The sequence below is a fragment of the Chrysemys picta genome, chromosome 22 (assembly GCF_011386835.1).
Source record: "Chrysemys picta bellii isolate R12L10 chromosome 22, ASM1138683v2, whole genome shotgun sequence".
Classification (NCBI taxonomy): domain Eukaryota; kingdom Metazoa; phylum Chordata; order Testudines; family Emydidae; genus Chrysemys; species Chrysemys picta.
The window spans coordinates 6,690,625-6,714,938 of record NC_088812.1 but is presented as its reverse complement, the minus strand read 5'-3'; the positions used below and the strand labels follow the sequence as shown (position 1 = coordinate 6,714,938).

General features: G+C 53.5%; 1 protein-coding gene across 1 annotated transcript in view; it reads left to right on the top strand.

The window, feature by feature from the left end:
• The window catches only part of LOC101936458 (hepatic lectin), a 91,257-nt gene that overhangs the window by 700 nt on the left and 66,243 nt on the right, over positions 1 to 24,314 (top strand). The window contains exons 2-5 of the mRNA XM_065576190.1: positions 192 to 282; positions 2,898 to 3,043; positions 6,552 to 6,658; positions 8,929 to 9,029. Of these exons, the coding sequence (XP_065432262.1) occupies positions 192 to 282; positions 2,898 to 3,043; positions 6,552 to 6,658; positions 8,929 to 9,029 (445 nt within the window). The remainder of the gene's footprint in view (positions 1 to 191; positions 283 to 2,897; positions 3,044 to 6,551; positions 6,659 to 8,928; positions 9,030 to 24,314) is intronic.

Genomic DNA, 24,314 nt, shown 5'->3' with positions numbered 1-24,314 from the left:
AACTCAAATGCCTGAGACGCAGTGGGGAGAAAAGCTCTTTTAGCTGAAGATGCTACACACAGATCCCTGCGCCTTTAATTATTGTCAGGCTTGATCGAAATTGTGTCCCATTCAGTGCTGGGGGTGGAGGTGGGGTAAGATCTAGGGTGTGGTCAGGACAGGGTTATCAGAGCCATTTCCCCCCTTTCCAGATCGCCACTCTCACGAACCGGCAGCTGGTGATCCCCACCCTGATCATCATGGCTATCAAACTGCTCCTGATGACCTTGGTCCTCCTCTACCGTGAGTATCCACCATGACCTGGGCCCCCTACCCCCACCAGATGAGATCTGGTGTGTGCTAGGCACCTTCTGAGACAGCATGGACTAGTAGAGAAAGTACGGGACCAAGCCTTAGGCGACCAGTGTTCTATTCCAGCTATGTGACCTTGGGCAAGTCATAGCAATGCCCCGTGCCTCAGTTTCCCCATCTATAAAATGTGGCTTATGAGCCTGACCCCCTTCGCAAAGTGCTTTGTGTGCTTTACTGATGAGAAGGGGGGAGGCATTATTATTATTAGGGTTTGAGATTCCCCCCCTCCCCAAATCCTGCTCATCCCTGCACGGAGAAGGTGAGAGCCCCAATGGGCCGGGGGAGCCCCACCCAACTACAGAGATGACAGACCAGACTGAGAAGCTGTCAACCCACCCACTGGGAGAGTCGTGTGATGTCCCTGAGGCTCCCACGGGGGCTCTGCTCAGTTTCTTAGATGGGATGTTTAGATTATTAGACCTGCGGTACTTTTCACAATGAACATCAGCGGGGGATCAACTGGGAGTTTAAGACTATTTGGAAAACAATTTTAGAATAACATTCAGTGCTGTGGTTTAAAAGAAAAAAAACCTGTTAAAACTCACAACTTAGCAGCATTCAGTGTTTAAAAAAAACCAATTCTAGGAGGGATACAAGTTAAGAATGTTGAAACGGGAAGATGTTCTGCTTAGTTACCACTTGGGCAAGGCGGTGTGCTATGGAATACTTGCAAGATTTCACTGTAATGTTTTACAATAGATAGCAGCGCAATGCTGATTCCATTGATATTGTTGAGCAATTCACGCTGATTTTATTTCAGCCCACATCTTAATCGTTTTGAATACAAGCTCACAATTTTCAGCTCAGTTGGTCTGAACATGCAGAGCTTTAAAATTGCTAAACTCTAAACTGTATATTAACTACAATTTTATAAACCTGCATGTCAGAGAACTGTGTGCCACTACTACTAGACAGTGGCACAAGGCAATTCAGTGTGAATCACAAAAATGTAGGACTGGAAGGGACATCAACAAGTCATCTAGTCAAACCCCTGCACTGAGGCAGGACTGAATAATAACAACTAGACCATCCTTGACAGGTGTTTGTCTAACCTCTTAAAAAACTCCAGTGACTGCTATTCCATAACCTCTCTAGGTAATTTGTCCAGTGCTTAACTACCTTTATAGTTAGGAAGTTTTTCCTAATGTCTAACCTAAATCTCCCTTGCTACAATTTAAGCCCATTGCTTCTTTTTCATGCTGAGTGGGACGGGGGTGAGTCCAGGCAGTGGGATTTGGGGGAGGGAGGTCGAGGGAATCGGTGGGTGTGTGGGGATGGATGGGGGAAGCAGGATGGAGGAACTGAGGGGGACAGGACTGGGATGGGGGGGAGTAGGGTAGGGGCTGAGGGGAGCATGAATGGAACAGGGTAGAGAGAGCTGTGTAGAGTGGGGTGGGGTGGGGCGGGGCAGGGGAGACAATGGGGCTGTTCTGGGGAGGGTTGCGGGGTTGGAGAGAGGGACAGGGTCTGGAGAGGATGAGACAGAGGGGAGCAGTACTGGAATGGTGGGAAGTTGAGGGGGTGGGACAGCAGGGGGAGCGATGGGGGTGGGATGATGGGGGAGGCTGAAGAAGAGATTTGGGGTAGGGCAAGGCTGAGGGCAGTGGGTTGGGGGGAGCAGGGGGACTGTGGGGGAGGCTGTTGGAACGGGGGCAGGGACAGAGGGCAGTGGGTGCGGGGTGGGAGGTACAGGGGGAACTGCGGGGGAGGCTGAGGGAACAGGGTCAGGGTGGGGGTTGAGGGCAGTGGGGCTGAGGGGAGCCAGGTGAGCCCAGCAGTGCTTACCTGGAGCGGCTCCCAGGAAGCATCCAGCAGGCAGGTCCCTCCCAGTCCCTCTGGCTCCTTCCTATGGTTGGGTCGGGTCAAAGGGAGGGGGGCAGGGGCGGCGGGTGGGGGGGGTGTCTCTCTGCCCGAGTCTACAAGCCCTGCCCCGCTGCAGGACGCAGGGGAGCGAGACCTCCTCGCTGCCTCTCTGTGTGCCGGGGCAGGGGCAGGGCTGCGCTCTGCAGGCTCCGGGCGGCCGGGCGGCGGGCCCCGTGGGCTGACACCACCACACTGGGAGCTCTAAGCTGCGCGATGCCCCAGGGAGGAAAGGTGAGTGGCACCAGCGGCGCCGGCTTGCCGCGGTTCCCCCAGCGCGGCTGCCCTGTCAGCGCTTTTGGGTCTTTAAATAGCCGTCCGGGGGGAAATCCTGGACATTTTTAGCTTTTTACAAATTCCCCCCGGACGGCTATTTAAAGACCCAAAAGCTGGACATGTCCGGGAAACCTGGACATATGGTAACCCTAGGAGGGATGAGCCCCTCGTCGGCACCTGGTGGGGCAGGGATCGGCCCCCTGTCGGCACGTGAGATGAGGTAGATCGGCTCCTCATCGGCGCATGTGTGGGAGGGAATCGGCCCCGCTTCACCACGTGGGGTAGGGCCATCGGCCCCTCATGGCACGTGGGGCAGAGGGATCAGCCCCTCGTCGGCATGTGGGAGAGGGGATTGGCCCCTCGTCGGCGAGTAACGGGGGAGGGGCTCACAGCTGTGTTGTCTCCTGCAGGCGCTCCCCGGTGCCAGTCGGGCTGGGACCAGAACCAAGGGAGGTGCTACCTTTTCTCCCGGACTAACCAGTCCTGGGAGGCAGCGAGACACTCCTGCTTAGCCCAGAATGCTGATCTGGTGGTGATCAACGACCCAGAGGAACAGGTATGAGGCCTCGGCCCAACCCATCCCTGGGGTGTAATGACCCCTGGGCAGAGGGCCGGCATGAGGCTTCGGCGCTGTTTGGACCTGACGGGAAGAAAGGAAGGGTGGGAGTTCCCAGTGCAGGGCTGGAGCAGGACTCCAGCAGTGATAAGGCCTAGCCCTGGCTCCCACACAGGGGTGAATTTTGCCTGGATGGGGCAGGAGGGGCTTGGGGAAGCTGCACAGAGAAGGGACCACGTGGAGCAAACAGTGGGGAGGTTTGAGGAGGGCTCAGAAAGCAGAGCTGCTTGGCAGATAAGAGAGGTGGTTACCCGGCAGGGTTGTCAGACTCCCTGAGGTGCTAGGAACACGAAACTATCTTGCCAGACTGCAGAGCCCATAGGTTACTGCTGGGAGAGAAGAGCCAGGACTCGACTGTAGTGCCACAGGTGATGACTTTAATTTTTCCAGGTGGGTGCTCCACCCCCCTCGGCCCCGCCTCCACTCCACCCCTTCCCCCGCCTATTCTCGCCCCCGCCCCTTCCCCCAAGACCCCACCCTTGTCCTGCCTCATCCCACCCCTGCTCCGCCCCCTCCCCCAAGCACCTCCTACCGGCTGTGGAACAGCTGATCGGTGGCGGGGTGGCCAAACAACTGATGGGTGGGTGGCTGGTGGGACCTGAGAGCCCCAGGGCACCCACAGAGTCAGTATCTATGGTAGTGAATGTATTTCCTTTGGTTAGTGCTTTCCAGCACCAGGAATGGGCCAGCACCGTGGCTGGTGCACTGCAGCCGTCATCGGCGCGATCCCGGTTGACGTCAGCTGGGGATCTAGCCCAAAGTTCCTGCAACAGGAACTTGGTGACAATTCTGCTGAGGCCTGAACCAGACCAGGTCCTGGCTGGCTCTGCTGGGCATATGGGAGGGAAAAGCAGGAACAACTTAGGTTAGTCCCTGCAGCCAGCAGCCCTGGCTCTGATACCCACAGGGATGAGGAAGCCCGTCTAGGGGCAGGTTTTTTACAGTCACTTTCAAAGTGGAACAGCCCTTATGAAAGAGGAACTCGGACGGCGCATTCGTAACCCTCACCCTTATCTCCTGCTGGATCCTATCGTAATAACTGGCCTGACAATTTACCCTCACTGTGAACGCAGAGCTGTAAAAGTGTGAGCGTTCCTGAGATGGCACAATGACCGAGAGTAACCAGGGTTGATGGGAAAAGGTCCCAAACGGGAGTTAGTCCAAATGAAAGAACCTCCTGCTGTAACTCAAGGACTGGGTTCAGATCACGCCTGGCAACCAAGAAACGTGTGGAACCAGAAAGGAGTGAATCCAGTCTTGGAGATTAAACCTACTTGGTGGCCAAAGGAACAAGGGGATGGGCTGTTCCACCCATCACTCCCTTTTGGGGCCCTGAAAGAGACATTGGGGAGAAAAATAGACTCTGGAACGAGCTTCACCATCATGGCTCCTCCCTCCCCCACATCTTCTGGGACCCCAGACCTTGGTCATCCTGAGCCTGAGACATCCTGACCAGACGGGGCCAGAGAGAGGGACCCAGATGATGTCACCTCTACCGGCTCAAGCTAATCCCAACCACCACCTGGGATGAAACAGGTCGGACTGTAACAACAGCAGCCGCTCCAGCCTGTCTCAGCAGCAGGATGGTTGTTACCAGCTCTGACACCATCTAAGAGACAGTGCCAGGTTTACAATGGCACCGGGCCCACACTTAGAAGGGGCCATGGCACCCGGACTGTGGCCCTGCTGTCACGGAGTCACAGGTCATGCCCTCTCTTGGCCCTGTGCAGTCCCTGGGGGGATCCCCCTTCAGTGTGACAGCCCTTCTCAGGGGTCCACTTTCTCTTGGGGGTTAAGCCCCTCCACCTTCTGGAATCGCATTTCTCTGAGCCTTAGCACGTGGGTGCCCTCAGGGAGTCTATTTGCCCTGGACCCCCAGGGCCTCCACTCCTAGAGGGAATAATGCAACCCTGTTCTCTAGACCGGAGCCACTCTCAGGCTCCTAAAACAGGAGGCTTTATTGAGCATCTGAACACAGCACAGGAAACTCTCAGGGCCTTGGGCCTGGCCTCCCTCAGCTCAGCACATTCAAGTCTCCCCTGCATCCAGGTGGGCTCTGCCTGCTCCCCCTCTCCAGCCCAGAGCCCCCCTGCTTCCCAGCTGGGCATCCGATATCACCTCCCCCAAGCCCCACCTCTGTCCATTGTCTTCTCTCCAGGTAAACAGGGTCGCCTGGGCCTCCTCTCCTCTCCTCTCCTGTCCTCTGGCTGGAACCGGCTGGTCAGGTCACCGGGGTCCTCTCTTCACAGCCCATTGTCTTCCCACTGGCCAGAACCAGCTGGACTCCTGAGCTGGGTCTCCCGGTGACCACAACCCCAGGTCACCAGTTGCTGGGGTGTCCATTCTCCGGTCCTCTGTAACAACAAACTCCATCTCCCATCACCTCATTAAACCAGTAAAACCCAGGGAAACTGAGTCCCACCCCCTCTGCCTGCAAATCATTGGAAAAAAAAAAAAGGAAAAACCAAGAACCCACCCCCTACTTCATCACACCTGCCCCCTGTGTTCCACCCACATTTTGCGCCAATGCCCCACCCCTACCCGGCCTCTCACTGTGGCCCTGCCTGCCACTCACTCCTCTCCGCTCCCTCCCAACTGTGCGAGCGGTGGGCGGGGCCTTGGAGGGGAAGAGGTTGAGCAGGGGTGGGGCCTTGTGGCAAAGCGTGGGTGGGGCGGGGGACGGGGGCCACAGTACAGGTGCCAGGGCTCACAAATGATTAATTTGGCCCTGCTAAGAGTCCGTCACACAAGGGGAGCGGATTCCTTCTATAAAAAAAAAAAAAAAAAAAAAAAAATCTGTATCTCAAAGGGGACGGGACCAAGGGAGGCTGGTGGACTGAAAGCCTGGCTTAGTGCTTTACAGTTCAAAGGCTTTCCCTTGTTTTTCCGTCTTCCCTTTGTCTTTGATCAAAGGTTAAAAGGGTTTTTAAGGGAACTGAGCAGGCCGGGTTAGCGCTGTTTAATGTCGGCCAACGACTGGGTTCTGGTAACATCTTAGGCCCGTATATTCCAGCTAAATTAATACACCAGGCCCTCCTGGACTCCCTGTGCATTACCTTCCCCAGCTGAGATGTGCCCAAGTTTGACTGCAGGGTTGGGATCTGTTTGGTGGGGTGTGTGGGTGATCTATGCCACAGCCCCCACTGCAGGACCCAATACCCCCCCCCCCTTCCAACATCCCCAAGGCTTGGGGCCTCCTTTCCCCACCCCAGGCTGAGACCATCGCCAACCCCTGATCCTCCTACTGTCTCTCCATCCCCCCCACCCTCCACTGGAAGGAGAGGAGAATCGGGCTCCTTGCCTCCTCCTCTGACATCTGCAGCACCGAGCGCACTCGCTGATGGGCCGAGTGCCCAGGCCATCCCTTGGGGTTAGTTCCTGCCACGGGAGACGCCTCAGGATCTGGCTTCAGTTCTAACCACCCCATTCTCTGTGTCATCCTCTCTAGAATTACGTGGCTATTAAAGCCGGTTCCATTCGTCACTGGATCGGCTTCACCGACCAAGGGACTGAAGGCGTCTGGCGCTGGGTGGACAATACTCCTGTGGGATTTACGTAAGCATGGGGCAATCCTCTGCTCTCCCCTTCCTGCCCCTGGCCTTCCCCAGCTCCCCCTGCAGGCGCTTTCTACCTCAGGAGCTGCAAGGCTGAGGCCAGGGATGGATCCACTTGGGTTTGATTTAATGCGCTGAGGACTGAACGACTCGAGGATTTATCGGTCCCCGGAGGTCACTGTTTGCAATCTGGCCCAAGTATCTAGTGACCAAATGGCATTGCTGGTGGGTGACCGCTGTATGAAACGAGCTTGCCGGGTCTCAGCCCAGTTCCCAGTGGGAAAAGCATCCACAGATCACACTGGGTGCTCGTTGGCTATCACAGCCAATGAACCGAGGACGGAATGGGTCCCAGGGACAGAGTGTCCCTCTCAGCCTACAAAGGGGTCTCTCCAAGGCTGGTCTGGGCTGAGACATTGTGGTGAGGGGAAGCTTGTGCTGCCATGGTGTGTGTGGGTAGCAGCCTCTACCCCTGCACCAGGGCCTTCAACAGCGCAGCCCTCCCCCACTTACTCCATTAGCTGGTAGTAGGTTCTTATCCTCTAGTGGTCCAATCATGACACCTGCCCTGTGAGCAGGTAATGCTGACTCTGGCCCCACATTCATGTGGATACTTCAGAATAAGAGATCTGCCTCCTCTAGGGGGAATGTCACAAACCCTTGAGACTGGGGTGCAAATGGTTAACCCCGACACGCCCCATGCAGAGAGTATTCAGCATCATGGGCAGCCATATTGGTCCCTCTACTTGCTTTAATCCTCCCTAGCTCTGGATTAAAATAATGGAATGGGAGTGACGGGTTTAGTCACAGAAACCTCCTTGGGACTGTCACCTGATGTGCTGAACTCATTTTCTCTGTAAGGTTGGGCCTCCAGAACCCTGCATTGTTCAGCCAGACATGCCAGTCTGCTCCAACACAGGCCCAGGGTCTGAACCACATGCCACAAAGATGCAGACTTAATTGAAAACATCTTAAGAAGAGACCCTGTCTCCAGCACCCAGACACCCAGCTCCCAATGGGATCCAAACCCCAGATGAATCTGTTTTACTCTGTATAAAGCTTATACAGGGTAAATTCATAAATTGTCCGCTTTTATAACTCTGATAGAGAGATATGCACAGCTGTTTGCTTCCTCAGGTATGATTAATAAGCAAAAGTGATTTTCTTAAGCATAAAAAATAGGATTTAAGTGGTTCCAAGTAATAACAGACAGAACACAGTAAGTCACCAAGCAAAATAAAACAAAACACGCAAGTCTAAGACTAAGACATTAAGAAACTGAATGGAGATAAAATCTCACCCTCAGAGATGTTCCAATAAGCTTCTTTCACAGACTGGACTCCTTCCTAGTCTAGGCCCAATCCTTTCCCCTGGTACAGTTCTTGTTAGCTCCAGCTCAGGTGGTAACTAGGAGATTTCTCGTGACTGGAAACTCCTTTATTCTGTTCCACTCCCTTATTTAGCTTTGGCACATGGCAGGATTTTTTTGTCTCTCTGGGACCCCAGCCCTCCTTCTAAATGAGAAAGTCCCAGGTTTAAGATGGATTCCAGTACCAGGTGACAGGGTCACATGTCCTGTGAGACCCCAAGCCTTCATTCTGCCTGGCCTGACTCACAGGAAGGGTTGCAAGTAAACAGAGCCATTTACAACCAATTGTCCTAATTGATGGGAGCCATCAAGGTTCCAAACCACCATTAATGGCCCACACTTTGCATAATTACAATAGGACCTCAGAGTTACATGTCATATTTCTAGTTTCAGGTACAAGAATGATACATTTATACAAATAGGATGACCACACTCAGTAGGTTATAAGCTTTGTAATGATACCTTACAAGAGACCTTTTGCATGAAGCATATTCCAGTTATATTATATTCACTCATTAGCATATTTTCATTAAATCATATGGAGTGCAACATCACAATGGGCCTAATACTCCATTGCTTAAGGGGCCTTTAAACTGCTCTGGCAGAATCAAGGGATTTTGAAGGAGATTTAATCTCCTCCCCCACCCTTGCCAGGATATAAGCAGCATAAAGGGGCTGGAGAAGAGCTGGCACAACAGCCCCTGGTGCAGGGGTGGGGCTGCAGCCCTTCTGGGCTCTGGCTGTTCTAAGCTTCCCAGAAGCTCACCAGGGCCTGAGCATAAGTTAAGAACCCTGAGGCTGCTCTAGGTTACACTGAGGGTGGGGCCCAGCTTACGGGGAGTGTATCTCCTCTGGGACGGGGAGTCGGCGGGCTAAGGGCTCATCTCTCTCTTCTTGTTCAGGTACTGGAATGAAGGGGAGCCCAATAACCAGCTCTCGCACGAAAACAGTTACGAGAACTGCGCCCACCTGTTGGACACCAGCCTGTGGAACGACGGACCCTGTAAGAGAAACTACAGGTGGATCTGTGAAAGGGCCACCACTGTGTAAACAGCCCCCTCATCCCCCGGCTCTGAACACAGGCTGAAATTCATCCCCCCGCCATGAGGCCTGGGCACGGCTCACGGCCTGCGCATTAGCCCGTTGTGCTCTTGTGCTGACCCGTTGCCCAGGGCTGAATCTCACACACATCCTTGCTCTGCCCGAGGTATCCCGGCCCCTCTCTCCATTTGCTGCTCCCAGTGAAAACACCTTCCCCGCTGCATTTTCCGGTGCCTGGGTCGGGCCCCCTGTGACGTTCCCCTCTGCTGTTATCTGGACCGGTGATCTGGTAGGTCACTCCAGTCCTTGAATCTGGGAGCCAGCCTTACCCTGCTCTGCTGTAAGAATCCCCACTCCTGGGCTGTTCACGCACAGCCTCCAGCATGTAAGCTGCTTGGATTGATCAACCAAATGACAGTAGCCAATATCTCCAATCCCAGACACAACCCTAGGAACCTCCCTCTTGCAGTGTCCAGTTATGCTCGCTGGAGGCTGCCAGCTTATACAAGTTCATCAATTTAACAAAAATTGATATGTACCCGGCTTGTTATCCCCAGGGGAGTCTCTGACATGCTTCAAACCAAACACACTGCTTCAGGTAGAATAAACAAACAGATTTATTAGCTACGAAGATAGATTTTAAGTGATTATAAGTCAAAGCACAACAAGCCGGATTTGGTCAAATGAAACAAAAGCAAAACACATTCTAAGCTGATCTTAACACTTCCAGTGCCCTTACAAACTTAGATGCTTCTCAACATAGGCTGGCTGGTTGCCATTTAGCCAGGCTCTCCCCTTTGATCAGCGCTTCAGTCGCTTGGTGGTGATGTCTGTAGATGGAGGTGGAAGAGAGAGGAAGAGCATGACAAAGTCTCTCCCTTGTATCATGTGCTTTCTTCCCTCTTGGCTTTGCCTTCCCCTCCCGCCCCCCCAGAGTCAGATGAACATTACCTCATCACAGTCCCAAACTAACGAAAGGAAGGGGGGGTGACTCACTCAAGGGTCCAACAGATTCTTTGAGGTTGCCTAGGCCAGTGTCCTTTGTTCCTGTGAGGCTGGGCTGGGTTGAGCTGAATAAATTTGACCCTGGTGAAAGGTTGGGTTCTGCTGGAGTGTTCAACCAGGCTCCAGTCCCTAATGACTGTATTGGACCGACTGTAACAAACTCGGTGCCTCCTGCTGCTGAGAAAGGGGCCCCATTTCAGTGTCACAGCCAGGCCCCAAATCCTGGTGTGTACGGTCTGTACACAGACACGCCAGGCTGAGCTGCACACACCCGCGGCTCTGGCTAGCTTCTGGCAGCTTCGGACACACAGAACATGGTGAGTGTCACTCAAGACTCCCAAACTAAAGCAGGGGTGGGCAAACATTTTTGGCCCAAGGGCCACATCAGGGAATAGAAATTGTATGGCGGGCCATGAGTGCTCACAAAATTGGGGTTGGGGTGTGGGAGGGGGTGAGGGCTCTGGTTGGGGCTGCAGGCTCTCGGGTGGGGCTGGTGATGAAGAGTTTGGGGTATAGGAGGATGCTCTGGGCTGGGATAGAAGGTTTCAGAGGATCAGGACTGGGGCAAGTGTGCAGGAAGGGGTGCAGGCTCTGGGGTAGGGCTGGGGATGAGAGGTTTGGGTTGCAGGAGTGTGCTCCAGGCTGGGATCGAGGGGTTTGGAGAACGGGAGGTGGATCAGGGCTGAGGCCGTGGGGAGAGGCTGAGGGGTGCAGGCACCAAGCGGCGCTTACTTCAAGTGACTCCCGGAAACAGTGGCATGCCCCTTCTCCGGCTCCTACACAGAGGTGCGGCCAGACGGCTCTGCATGCTGCCCCATCCTCAGGCACCACCACTGAAGCTCCCATTGGAGTACTGGAGGGGCCATTGGAGCATGTAGAAGCCGGAGTGGGGCCATGCTGCAGCTTCCGGGAGCTGTGTGGTGCAGCCCACGACCCAGCCGGACTGGGGCCGAGCTGTGTGGTGCAGACTCCAACCCCGCTCCCCAGCAGGAGCTCGTGGGCCAGCTTAAAACGGGCCAGCTTTAAACGGGCAGTAGTTTGCCCACCCCTGATTTAAAGGGATGCGACCCAGTTCCCATACACCACGGAGAGTTTTGTTTCCAGTGTCCAGGGATCTGGCCAAAGCGAAACATGACAGAGATGACATCAGGGCCGAGACCTACAAGATCCTGGATAACGCACAGAAAGGGAACAGTGAGATGCACGCCAGCCTCAGCTCGCTCTTCACGGCAGGGGGACCGTTTTCTGTTCTGTGTCTGTACAGTGCCTGGCACAATGGGGCCTGATTCGGGGGGGGCAGCAGCTACAGTAATACAGATAATAACTGAATAATTCTCCTCCCTTCACGAACATTGGGGGCCTCCATATTCATTGAAGCCATAGGGAGTGGGGGGTCTGTAGGGGGCGCTCTTCCCTTGCAGTGAGTGCTGACTACAATCACCCAGCACGATCCTAGGGGGCGCTCTTCCCTCAGAGTTATATGAAGGATTGTGCTGTAAGAGTCCATTTAATGTTTCCAGCTGCTGTGACAAAGCTCCGAGCCTGTATTGGTGGGTCCCACACTTCCAGGTGGATTCAGAAGCCTCAGAAGCTCGCTAAGGCCCTCAACCTGACCTCCCTTTCCCAGTTTAGCAGCAAAGGTCACCACTTATTGAGCTACTTTCATCACAGGCCAACATGGGAGGTGGGAAGGTGGAATACTCACAATCTCTGTTGCTCCTTAGAGCTCAGTAGGTGCCATTTGGCCTCCTGCCTGGGCCAAGGTCTACTTCCCCTCTCAAAGGGATCTCTGTAGAGCATGGCAGGAAGGGGGGATATGGGGGGGGAGGTATAGCTCAGTGGTTTGAGCATTGGCTTGCTAAACCCAGGGTTGTGAGTTCAATCCTTGAGGGGGCCCACTTAAGGAACAGAGGTAAAAAAATCTGTCTGGGGATTGGTCCTGCTTTGAGCAGGGGGTTGGACTAGATGACCTCCTGAGGTCCCTTCCAACCCTGATATTCTATGATTCTAAGGGGGGAACCTGGGCCTGCCCTCTACTCCAGGTTCCAGCCCAGGGACCCTAATGGTAGCAGCTGTTGGCAGCTTTCTCTTCCCCACTGACGCTGCTTATTCCCTGGGCTACTTCCCCATAGTTCCCTTTTCCAAGCTTCACCCTTACCTCAGGATTCAGCAATGCAATGCTCCACTTCTCTGGCTCCTTCCACCTTGGCTTCTCTGGAAAAGAAGTGGAAAGGAGAGCTTTTAAGCAGTATGAGTGGGACTTGAATTGGTTCCAGCTGTCTCCCTTAGCCTAACAGCCTTAACTGACCCTTTGCCAGTTAATTGAGGTCAGGTGCTAGCATTAGCCTAATGACCTTAAATGGTTAAATTGGCATCAGGTGTCTTGATTGGCCTGGAGTCACCTTTGTTTGGCTATCCAGGGAACAGGGACCTGCTCATTCTGAGGCTGATCTCATAGACTTTAAGGTCAGAAGGGACCATTATGATCATCTGGTCTGACCCCGTGCATGCTGCAGGCCACAAAACCCTTCCCTGGACTCTGCCGTTGAAGTCCCCAATCCTGTGTTTTAGTGACTTCAATCGGCAGAGACCCTCCTGCTAGTGATCCCTGCCCCATGCTGCGGAGGAAGGCGAAAAACCTCCAGAGGTTCAGCCAATTTACCCTGGAGGAAAATTCCTTCCCGACCCCAAATATGGCGATCAGTAAGACCCCGAGCATGTAGGCAAGAGTCTCTAGTCTGACCCCTGTTGGCTTTCAAAGCTCCATTTCTGACAGCTGGCTGCTTATCTGCTCCAGGACAAAAGAACCATTACTGAGGAATGCGGCTTGCTTTGAGTGAGAGAGAGAGAGGTGGGGGGAGGGAGGTCTGCTGCTGTCTGAACTTACAAGTTCACTGACATGCTCTCAGCCCCCCCAAAAACCACTCTCTTCCCCCACATACACACAACACACTCCCTGTCGCACTCCACCCCACTCCCCACATTTGAAAAGCATGTTGCAGCCACTTGCATGCTGCGATAGCTATCAAAATGCACTGCTCTTTGTGGCGTTGCAAGAGCTTCTAATGTGGCCATGCCAGTGCGCTTCCAGCTGAGTGTGTAAGCACTCGACAGCGTTTTCCCTGCTGCGGTCTCCGAAGGCTGGTTTAAGTCCCAGCGCTCTACAACTGCAAGTGTAGCCATGCCCTTAATGGGGAGCTCACAGATCCTGTTGTAACTGATGCATTTTTTAAAATGTTACATTGAGGGCTTCTTAGCTGGATAGAACCATACAGAGTCCAGGTTTTTTTTTTTTTCAACTCTTTTAAGGATCAGAAAATCTACTTTTTCATTTCTTTCAACTGCATTTTGAGGGAGGTCTTTCTTGGACTGAATGAATGAAAGATTATTATTCAATCTCCAGATTGGTATGTAACAGCTCAGCCATCCAGGTCATCTCCCTCCAAAGGAGATTACTATATCTGATTAGATTATTTGGAAAAGAAAAAAAATATCCCCCTTCAGCCAAAATTCAGGAACATAGGAATTGCTATACTGGATCAGGTCTGTGGTCCATCTAGTCCAGTATTCTGTCTTGGTCAGTGGCCAGCACCAGCTTTTTCAGAGGAAGGTGCTTAAACAGATGAATCTCAAGTAGGAAGGTTATTTTACCTCTCTATTTGGCACTGGTGCAACCACCACTGGAATACTGTTTCCTGAATTGTGGGCACCAGAGCTGGAAAGATGTTGATAATCTGAAGAAGGTTCAGAGAAGAGCCACAAGAATGATTAAAGGATTACAAAATAATGCCTTCTAGCGATAGACTTAAGGAGCTCAAGCTATTTAGCTTAACAAAGAGAAGATTAAAGAGTGACTTGATTACAAATATCTACATGGGGAACAAATATTTAATAATGAGCTCTTCATTCTAGCAGGAAAAGGTGTAACAATGCAATTGCTGGACATTCAAACTAAAAATAAGGCATAAAGTTTTAACAAGGAGAATAATTAACCATTGGAACAACACACCCAGGGATGTGGTGGATTCTCCATCAGTGACAATTTTTAAATCAAGACTGGATGTTTTTCTAAAAGATAATCTATGAATTATTTTGGGGAAGTTCTATGGCCTGTTTTATACAAGAGATCAGACTAGATCATCATAATGGTCCCTTCTGGTCTTGGAATCTATGAAACCTTGCATTAGGCAGATGTGCAATAATCTGTCACCCACGAAGGCCTCACCTTAACCGCAAAAGGAGAGTGGTTTAACCCCAAAGTATATAGTTTCATATCCCTTGCAAAACTTTCTTTAAGCATTAACCATAACTCTGGATATTTTTGTTATTTATGTAAATGATCGATCCTTCTTTGAACCTTGCAAGATACTTTGCCTAAATGGAATCCTGTAGCAAGGAGTTCCACAGTCTAACTAGGTGCTGTGTGAAAAAGTATTTCCTTTTCTTAGTTCTGAATTTTCCTCCTTTCAATTTCATTGACTGTCCCCTTGATCTTGCGTCACGAGACAGGAAAAAAGAGATACTCACAATCTCCCTTCATTCTTTTTTCATGTCCCCTCTTACTTGCATTTTTCTAAGGTAAACAACTCCTATCTCTTCAATCTCTCTTCATGTAACAGTTTTTCCATGCCCCTAATAAATAACATCTTTTTTTTCCCCTGAACCTTCTCTAATACTTAAATATCCTTTTTGAGAGGCGATCAGTAGAACAGATAGTATTACAGTAGGCTGGACCATCGATTTATATAACAATTGACTTTGTTGTTGTGATAAACAGAGAAAAATGAATCGGGCTTTCTGCTTTTTGATGTTGACCTTCTTTGTGGTATACTCCTCAGATGAGAAGGAGGAGAGGCAGCAACAGCTTGGGTCTTTTGGTTTGGGTAGGAGGAGGCCACTGAAGAGGATGAGCTCTGATAAATACAAGGAAGATCTGCAGGCAGTGGTTTTAGGAAGCGACAAAGAAGGGAACCTTCCCTATCTGATTTGGATGGTGCCCTTGGACAGGAGATTTCTTGATCAACCTCTGAAAAGAACAAGCCATTCAAGTATTTCCATCTCAAATTTAAGAGACAGGCCATTGAGGATCAATGAACTTGCCCTTAGGTGGCCATCAGGGGGAAAAACAGTAGTTTTGGAGAGATAAAGAGTAGGAACTCCCTTGGATTGCAGGTGCTGGTCCTAAGGATCACCACTGGAAACAGGGTATTGTCTCACCAGTACATTTAAAGCATTTTCTCCATATGTCATTAGCCATCTGAGAAATTTTCCACATCCCACTGGGGTAGGAGGCGGCCTGTGTGTGTTTAAAAAAAAAAAAGCTCTCCTGGGCCTCTACGAAGAGGCCATACTTCCAGACTTCAGTAAGTAGGAAAGCTGCTATAGAGAGCAGTCTTTTGAAGTGCAGCTGAGCCTCTGTTGTGCTGAAGCACAAGAAGAAAATGCCACTGGATCAAGGATTTTCCCCCAGGCTGCTCTTAGAATCCCTTCTAAAGAGTTCCATATTTTTTTTTTAGGAATTATGGGAAGGAGAGAAGAAATAAAAAAAACCTACAAAAGAGGCTCTCAGAAACAGCACTGAGAGAAAATTGCGGTTTTCTAGCACAGGGACATTCAGCTGAAGACTCACAAGGAAACAATACAAATATGACAGCAAGATCAGCTGGAAAGCATAAGACAAAAAATAATTGAAAAGGTCTGCATGAAGTGGTTTCTGGATGCAAGACAGGTACTCAGCATTCATGACCAGACCAGTATGAGAAGTTCCCTGTAATCGTGAGAGAAGTGAGGTTCTGGAACATCCTTCAATAGGCGTAGAGGTAGCATATAACCTAACTGGTTTTAATATGGATCTTGATAAACTTATGAACAGGAATTTATGACAGGGTTGCCTCCGATAGCGACGGACTGAACTCTATGACCCAGGAGTTCCATTCCAGTCCTATGCTTCCAACAGATTCTGGAACATTTGCAAAGTGGATCTGGTAAGCTGGAAGTCCTTCAGTGGATAGAGCTGTTAACTACAAAGCTAACATAGCGATAGATAATTAAGGATTAAAATTTTACAGGAAAACTATGTCATTTTCCTACTGTACATGTATTTGGGTGGATTTTCAACTCTTTATAATAATCTTTTAGAACCAGATATTCTAAAACAGCAGATATGTTCTATATACTTATATGATCTTTTATAACATATATTCCATTAATGTAGTCTAACTGAGCTGACACCAGAACAGTCATGAGGAAGGAACAAATTGGCAAATAGACAAAATTATTAAAAGCTCACAAAAAATTATGCAAAATTCGTACAAAAAAATCTTATTACACACTGTGTAATTCTGATTATATAATCAAACATTAATATTAATATTTGTGATGACTGGCAATCTACCTACAGTGAACGGCTTGATAAAACAGCCTCCACAATTATATATGCCTGCTGAGGAAGTTACTTCTCTTATGAATAAATATCTTATAAATATGGAAAGGGTTACTTAGTAGTTACTGTGAGTTTTTGAATTGCCTAGGTACATTCCTATTCATGGTGTGGTAATGTACAAAGGCCCTGAAGAAGAATCTTCTGTTAGTAAATACCTATACAGCAGATACCAAATCTAGTGATAACTATATTATACTAAAGAACAAAGCTCCTTACCCTCAGGACACAAAATATGTTCATTAATCTTAATATTTTAACCTGCATTACTAGATCTCCCTAGGGAACATCTAAACATTATATTAAAAGTGAGAGCACACTTTCCAGTTCACATGAAGAAATTAAAAGCCACTTAAAGATGGCTCAAGTATCGTTTCACAACACTTAAGTGAAGTATCCATTAAAAATTTTAATAGTAGAAAAGAGTTATGGTTAATAAAACTACTCTCATGCCTAGGAAGAATATTGTAATATGACAAATAACGAAATGTAAAATTTTAATGTGTATGTATGTAAAGGAAAAAGTATTAATGGCTATTCCCAGCTTATCTTTTAAATTAGATCATATACTTCTATTTCAGCAATTTTTTTGTATCAGTCTGACATATGTACTATGCACTATAAATCTTCATATAGTTTGACAAATGGTTCATTGCAAACCTATTGATGTGATCACTAAGAGGACAGGATGGGAGAACAATCTGCAGTCAAGTTTAAACTGATTCACAACAAAACAAAACTAAACACCACATACTGGAGGCCTGTCAGGACGGCCCCTTTTTCTCTTTCCTTTGACTTCTGTTTCTTCAAGCTCACTGCCAGCATCTGAATGTGCAGTAGTTTCATTTGTTGAATCCTGTAACACTGGCAAATGCCTTCCACTCTTTTGGGATTGTCCTGCTGGCCGGTTGCCCTCCCCAGCGGCTACTGCTGCTGTGGGAGGACCCTGCTGGTATGACCCTCAGAGGGGAGTGCGAGGCCCCACTTTTGCCATCATTTCTGGGGCCTCCCCTGGCCGGGTTGCTGCTGCCCTTGCTGCTGGGGAGCTGTTACTGCTGCTGGAGCTGAGGAGGGAGTAGAGGAGGCCTTGTTTGGGGGAGGGGGTTTGTTACATCCTTGCTTCTGTGGTGGTAGGTGCCTTTGCTGTGGGGAGCTGGGGGAGTGGCCTGGAGCCCTCCCCCTAGTCCACCCGCTCCCCTACTGCCACCACCACTGCCCCCTTCACCTTTCCACCTGGCTTCTGGCTCTGTTCTCTGCTCCCTGGCCCAGCAGTTTGCTCTGCCCGTCTAACCATCCAGAGAACATAGCGGCAGCAAAGGGGCATTTGTATTTCAGACGCCCATGGGTGCTCGTTTCCTTTCCCCTCCCTTGGTTTTGTCCTCCCTCCCCTGCTGCATTTGGCCGGTGGGCCCCCTTTTCCTCTGCCTCATCCACTGTCCTGTTTTTGCAGCTCTTTGCCCCCTTTCCCTTTGCTGCCTGCCCCGTCCGTCCCCCTTCTACTGCCCTGTTTGTTCTGGTTTGCCCTGCTTTGTTTTCTGGTCCTTGATTGCTTTGTTTGTCCCATGGTGCAGGCGTGGTTGCCAGCCCCATTTCTCCCTCTTTTGGTTTGGTTGTTTTTGAACCCACCCTGTTCTTTTTTCCATGCCTGAGGCATATCTGATTTAGCCCTCCCCTGCATTCCGCCCCCTTGCTTCTTGCCCTCCCTCCAGGTCAGCCCTTATTGCCTGCGTGCCCACGTTCTGCTGTTAGCGTTTGAGATTCCCCCCTTCCCCCCCCCCCCCGCTTTTTTCATTGTTTCCTTCACTGATGCACACTTTCCCATGATGTTTTAGTTTTTCCCTTCCTTTCCTTAGTGCAGCCGGGGGAGCCGGTTTCTTTTTCATCTTGTGCTGGAATTGTGTTCCTTGTCTTCTTTTGTCCCTTTCTGTTGGCGCCCCTCCACCCTGCTTTCAGCCTAGCGGGTGGGGTGTGGTAGCCGTTCTCCCCCCCTCTCCCTCCCCCCCTTTCCATTTCCCTGCCCTAGTGGCCGTCCCCTTCCCTCCCTTTCTGTGGTGGGTGATTCAGGGGGTGGGACTTGCCTGGACGCCCCTGCAGTTCCCTTCCAGTCCCCCTCCCCATACCCTCCCTTGCAATGGCCGCCTCGACTGCCGCTGCCGGGCTGCCTGCCGTCGCTGCCATTGAGGTGCCGTCAGGAACGGATAGGGGCTCCCGAGACTCCGCCGTTGCTGCTGCCGTGACCTCAGCTGCCTCCACTTCTGAGACCGTTCCCTTGGCTGGTGGGAAGGGCCGGGGGATGAAAAAGGGCAAGGGCCCTGCCCGGAAGGTGAAACCCCTGGTGACAGTGGTTCCTCCTCCCGCTGCGGCCCTGTTAACAGCCACAGCTCCCCTTTCTCCCTTGCCCGTTGTTCCCTCCACCAGCTCTGGGGGTGCCGCTCCCTCAGCCCCCAGGGCGTATGCCTAGGTTGCTGCGACCCCTCCACTCGCCACCTCGCCATCTGCTCCAGCCGCCTCCCGGAATGCCATTCCCGGTGGCCGGGGCCCCTTTCCCACCCTCACCAGGGAGCACGGGGTGCGTTGCCTCCTGGTGCCGGCCCCACCCCATGTAGAAACCTACATGCGGGTGTTGGCATGGGTGGTGGGGCCCACGGCTGTGGTGGCGGCCTCAAAGATGTTTGGGAAGGTGGTGTTCTTCCTGGCGTCAGAGGCCGCTGCCCAGGAGGCGGTGGAGAGGGGCTTGGCGGTGGGGGGCATTCATGTCCCCCTCGAGCCTTTGGAGGACCTGGGGGTACGGGTGGTTTTCTCCTCTGTTCCTCTCTTCCTCCCCAATGCCACCCTTCTGCCATTCCTCTCCACCCTGGGGAGGCCCCTGTCCGTCCTCAGCCCCCTTTCATTGGGCTGTAAGGTCTCCGCCCTCTGCCACGTTCTGTCATGCCACCGGTAGGTGCAGGTTCAAGTTCCTCCAGCGGCATGTGGCGGGGAGGCTCTGGAGGGGTCCTTTCTCGTGCCCCATTGAGGGGCCCAGTACCGGGTTTATTATTGTTCGGGGGTGGCCTGGTGCTTTCTCTGCCAGGCGACAGTGCACGTCCGCAGGGACTGCCCCCTGGCCCGGCTTGGAGGGGCATCTGGGACCCCTGATACGCGGAAGGGCGTCAGCTCTATTATTGCCGGCGGCCCTGATCGCCCGGTCCCTGGGGTCACCCCTCCTCCATCTGTGACCGTTGTCAACTCCGCTCGGGTCTCAGGGGAGGCCCCACCAGCGTGCTCAGATGAGCGTGCGGGCCCCGCTGCTGAGGTGGGTAGTAGACCGGGGCCCGCAGAGGTGAGGGTGGCAGGGCCGGTAGCAGGACTCGAGCGGGGCTTGCCTCAGGGGGAGTCTGTCCCTTTCCCTGTTGTCCTGCCCTTGTCTTCCCCTACCCTCCCGTCATTGCCCTCGCTCCCAGGCCCTGACCCAGCTGGCCAGCCCCCCTCTTCGGGGAGCTGGGAGCTTGTGCGGGGGAGATGCCGCAAGCGGGGAGCTTGGGCCCAGCACCCCCCCACCCCCCATTGGCGATGGGGAAGGGAGCCCCCGTAAAACTATGAAGGGGGTTGCTGGTGCTGGGCCTTCCGTTGACTCCCCTGCTGACGTTTATCGTTTGGAGTCGGCCGAGGTCGCTGCAGCTGAGGGGGCGGGTAGTACCACCTCTCCTATGGAGTCCCTCCCTGAGGGGGTTATGAACGGTGCCCCCGCTGCTCCGTTGCCATCTGTGCCCCCTGTAGGCGCCGTAATGGCTACTGCCCCGGCTGCTGTTGAAGGGGAACCTGTAGAGGCGGGTGGGGACTTTGCCTCTATTTTTGCTGAGATCGAGGCCCTGGGCTTGACCCCAACCACTGAGGGAGTGGATGACCCCTGTTCGAAGGGCTTGGTAAGGGTGATTGCTCTCTGGTGCCCCCCGCCTTTCCTCCGCCTCAGGTGGTTGTCCCCGTTTTGGTCCCTGCAAAGCCCTGACCACCTGCCCGGCCGTGATTGGTAATCTGGCTGATGCCGCCGTGCCCATTGTGGCGACGGCCCACACCGAGCGGCCAGGCTCTGAGCCCATGGGTGCCCTACCCCATGAGATAGGGCCGCAGCTCTCGCCTCCGCCCAGGGCTGTAATCGTGGGTGCCTCGTTTAGTGGGACATCTGAGCCTAGCGCTGTGGAGGCGCCCCACTCCCTTGCTGCCCCTTTAACTACCGTGTCGGGTCATGAGGCTCCGTGCCCCGGAAGCTATGCCACTCAGGCCCTAGATTTTGTCCCCGCTCCCTGCCCCGACCCTGCTCCCGTCCTAGATCTGTGTCCTGTCCCTTTCTCTGACCCTGTTCCAGCCCTTGTTCCTGTCCTTAACCTCTTTTACCTCCTCTCTCCTGTTGCTGCCACCCCTGGGGTTGCCTCATTTTCTTTTTATGGAGGCCCCCGGGAGGCGGTTTTTGTTTTTCCCTCTTCTGGCCCATCAGGGGCTACAGTTCTCCCTCCGCCACTGTCCCAAGGGCCGAGTGTTGTGTCGGGTGGCGTAGTGCCGGAGGGTCGGACACCACGGCGTGGCTCTGATCCCTGCGTGTCCGTCTCGCTGGGCCACGGGGCTGGCAGGGGGGTCCAATCAGGGGACGTCCCGGGGTCCGTGACCCCGGTCCCTGCCACGCAGAGGAGCGAGATGCGCTCTTTCTTGGAGGACACTCGTGGCTCCACGAATAGAGTGCATCTTGCTCTTCAGCACTGGGGCGATTTCCATCTTGTTCTCCAGAACGTGAGGGCCATTATGGGGAAGGGCAAAGGGACCGGGAAGCGGGATGCTGCGGCTTACCAGCGGGCCCGCGGCTTCCGTGATGCCCTGCTGGCTTTCAGGGTTGGTCACGGTTTGCTGCGGGGTCCGATGGGAGCCACTAGCACCCCAGACCGTGAGGATCATCCCCAGCCCTCCTTATGTCGCCGTCCATCTTTGCCACTTTGAACATCCGCGGCTGTAGGTCGAGTCTCCGCAGGTGCCAGGTGCTCTCCTTCCTTCGGGAGGGGGGGTACTCGCTTATTTTCCTGCAGGAGACCCATGCGGATCCAGCCGCCGAAGCGAGCTGGCGGCTGGAGTGGGGGGACAGGGTCTACTTTAGCCACCTTTCGGCCAGTCAGGACAGGGTGGCGACCCTGTTCTCCCTACACCTACAGCCCAAGGTACTGGGGATTCCCGAGGTCGTGCCGGGTCGCCTGCTGCACCTCCGGGTTCGGATGGAGGGGCTAACGTTGCATCTTGTCAATGTCTATGCCCCAGCGTCCGGCCCGGTGAGAGCGTGCTTCTTTCAGCAGGTGTCCGCCTTCCTCGGTACTTTGGATCCTCGCGAGTGCCTGGTCCTGGGCGGAGACTTCAACTGCACCCTCGAGGAGCCGGACCGCACGGGGATCGAGCCGAGCCCGGCCGCTGCAGATGTCCTCAGGGAGATGATACTCCGGGGGGAGGGATAGCTCAGTGGTTTGAGCATTGGCCTGCTAAACCCAGGGTTGTGAGTTCAATCCTTGAGGGGGCCACTTGGGGATCTGGGGCAAAATCAGTACTTGGTCCTGCTAGTGAAGGCAGGGGGCTGGACTCGATGACCTTTCAAGGTCCCTTCCAGTTCTAGGAGATGGGATATCTCCCTGGTGGACGTCTGGTGTGACCACCACCTGGACGATGACACTACGTTCACTTTTGTCCGGGTGGAGGAACAACGGTCGAGCCACTCCTGGTTGGATCGCATCTATTTCTCTCGTTGTCATCTTTCGCAGGCCCACTCCTCCAGCATTTGGCCGGCCCTGTTCTCGGACCACCATTTGGTGGCCGTGACGGCCTCCCTTTCTTCAGAGAGGCCGGGGCTGGCCTATTGGCATTTCAACAACAGCCTGCTGGAGGATGTGGGATATGTGGCATCCTTCCGGGAGTTTTGGCTGGCCTGGCGGGAACAGAGGCATGCCTTTCCCTCAGCGCGGCGGTGGTGGGTTGTGGGGAAGGTGCGCGCCCGGCTCTTCTGTCGTAGCCACACCCGGGGCACCAGCTGGCGGAGAGATGTGGTGATAGAGCAGCTGGAGCGGGAGGTATTGGAGCTGGAGAGGCGTCTGGCCGCCAGACCCGGAGATCCACCCCTCTGTGGAGCATACCGGGAGAAGTGGGAGGAGCTCCGGGCCCTCGATGATCTTCAGGCCCGGGGTGCCTGCGGGAGAGGGATCACGGCTTCCACTTCTTCTACGTCCTGGAGAAGAAGAGGGGGGTGAAAAAGCACATCCTCGTCCTTTTGGCAGAGGACGGCGCCCCCCTCACGGGTCCGGTGGAGATGTGCGAGAGGGCCAGGGCCTTCTACGCTGGCCTTTTCTCCCCAGATCCAACCGACGCCGATGCCTGCGGAGTGCTTTAGGACGGACTCCCGACGGTCAGCACGGGCGACTGGGACCAGCTGGAGTTGCCTCTCACTCTGGCCGAGTTCTCGGAAGCTCTCCGTCTCATGCCCACCAATAAATCTCCGGGCATGGACGGGTTGACCGTGGAGTTCTACTGCGTGTTCTGGGACATCCTTGGCCTGGACCTTGCCACCGTCTGGGCCGAGTCCTTAGAGAGCGGGGTCCTCCCTCTTTCGTGCAGGCGAGCAGTGCTCGCCTTATTGCTGAAGAAGGGGGACCTCCGTGATCTTCGGAATTGGCGTCCCGTCTCGCTCCTCAGCACGGACTATAAGGTCGTGGCAAAGGCCATCTCGCTGCGGCTACGGTCCATGCTGGCAGACGTGGTCCATCCAGACCAGACCTACACCGTCCCGGGCCGTACCATCTTTGACAATCTTTATCTGGTCCGGGATCTCTTGGAGCTTGGGTGTAGGGGTGGTCTGTCGTTCGCCCTCCTGTCCCTGGATCAGGAGAAGGCATTCAACTGGATGGACCACTGGTATCTCCTGGGGACTCTGCGGGCATTCGGCTTTGGACCCCGGTTTGTGGGGTTTCTCCAGGTGCTGTACCCCTCCACGGAGTGTCTGGTCAAGCTCAACTGGACCCTGACCACACCTGTCAGCTTCGGGCGAGGGGCGCATCAAGGCTGCCCGCTGTCGGGTCAGCTGTACATTCTGGCCCTTGAGCCCTTCCTTCATCTCCTTCGCATGAGGTTGACGGGGTTGGTGCTCCATGAGCCGGAGCTGTGGCTGGTCCTGGCAGCGTACGCCGATGACGTGCTCCTCGTGGTCCAGGATCCGGATGACCTGGTGCGGGTAGAGGCTTGTTAAGCTGTTTATTCGGCGGCCTCCTCCGCCTGGGTCAACTGGGTCAAGAGCTCTGGCCTGGTGGTCGGGGCCGGGTGGCATCAAGCCATCTGGTGGAGCGTGGGTCCGCTGCTCTATCTTGGCATTTATTTTTCTGCCACGCATCCGTCTCCGCCGGAGAACTGGCACTGTTTAGAGGGCAGGGTGACTGGGTGCTTGCGGAGCTGGACAGGACTGCTCCAGTGCCTCTCCCTCCAGGGGAGAGCACTGGTGCTCAACCAACTGGTCCTGTCCAGGCTCTGGCACCAACTCAACACCCTATGCCCGCCCCCGGGGTTCCTGGCCATCTCCAGAGGTTGGTTCTGTTTTTTTTTTTTTTTTTTTTTTTTTGGCCGGGACTGCACTGGGTCTCTGCAGGGGTTCTCCATCTCCCCCTGGAGGAGGGCGGACAGGGCCTGACATGCATGTGCCCGCAGGTCCATGTCTTCCACCTCCAGGCTCTGCAGAGACTCCTTTATAGTGCAGGTGGCTCAGCGTGGATCACGTTGGCGCACACCTTCCTAAGCCACCTGCGAGGGCTCCGA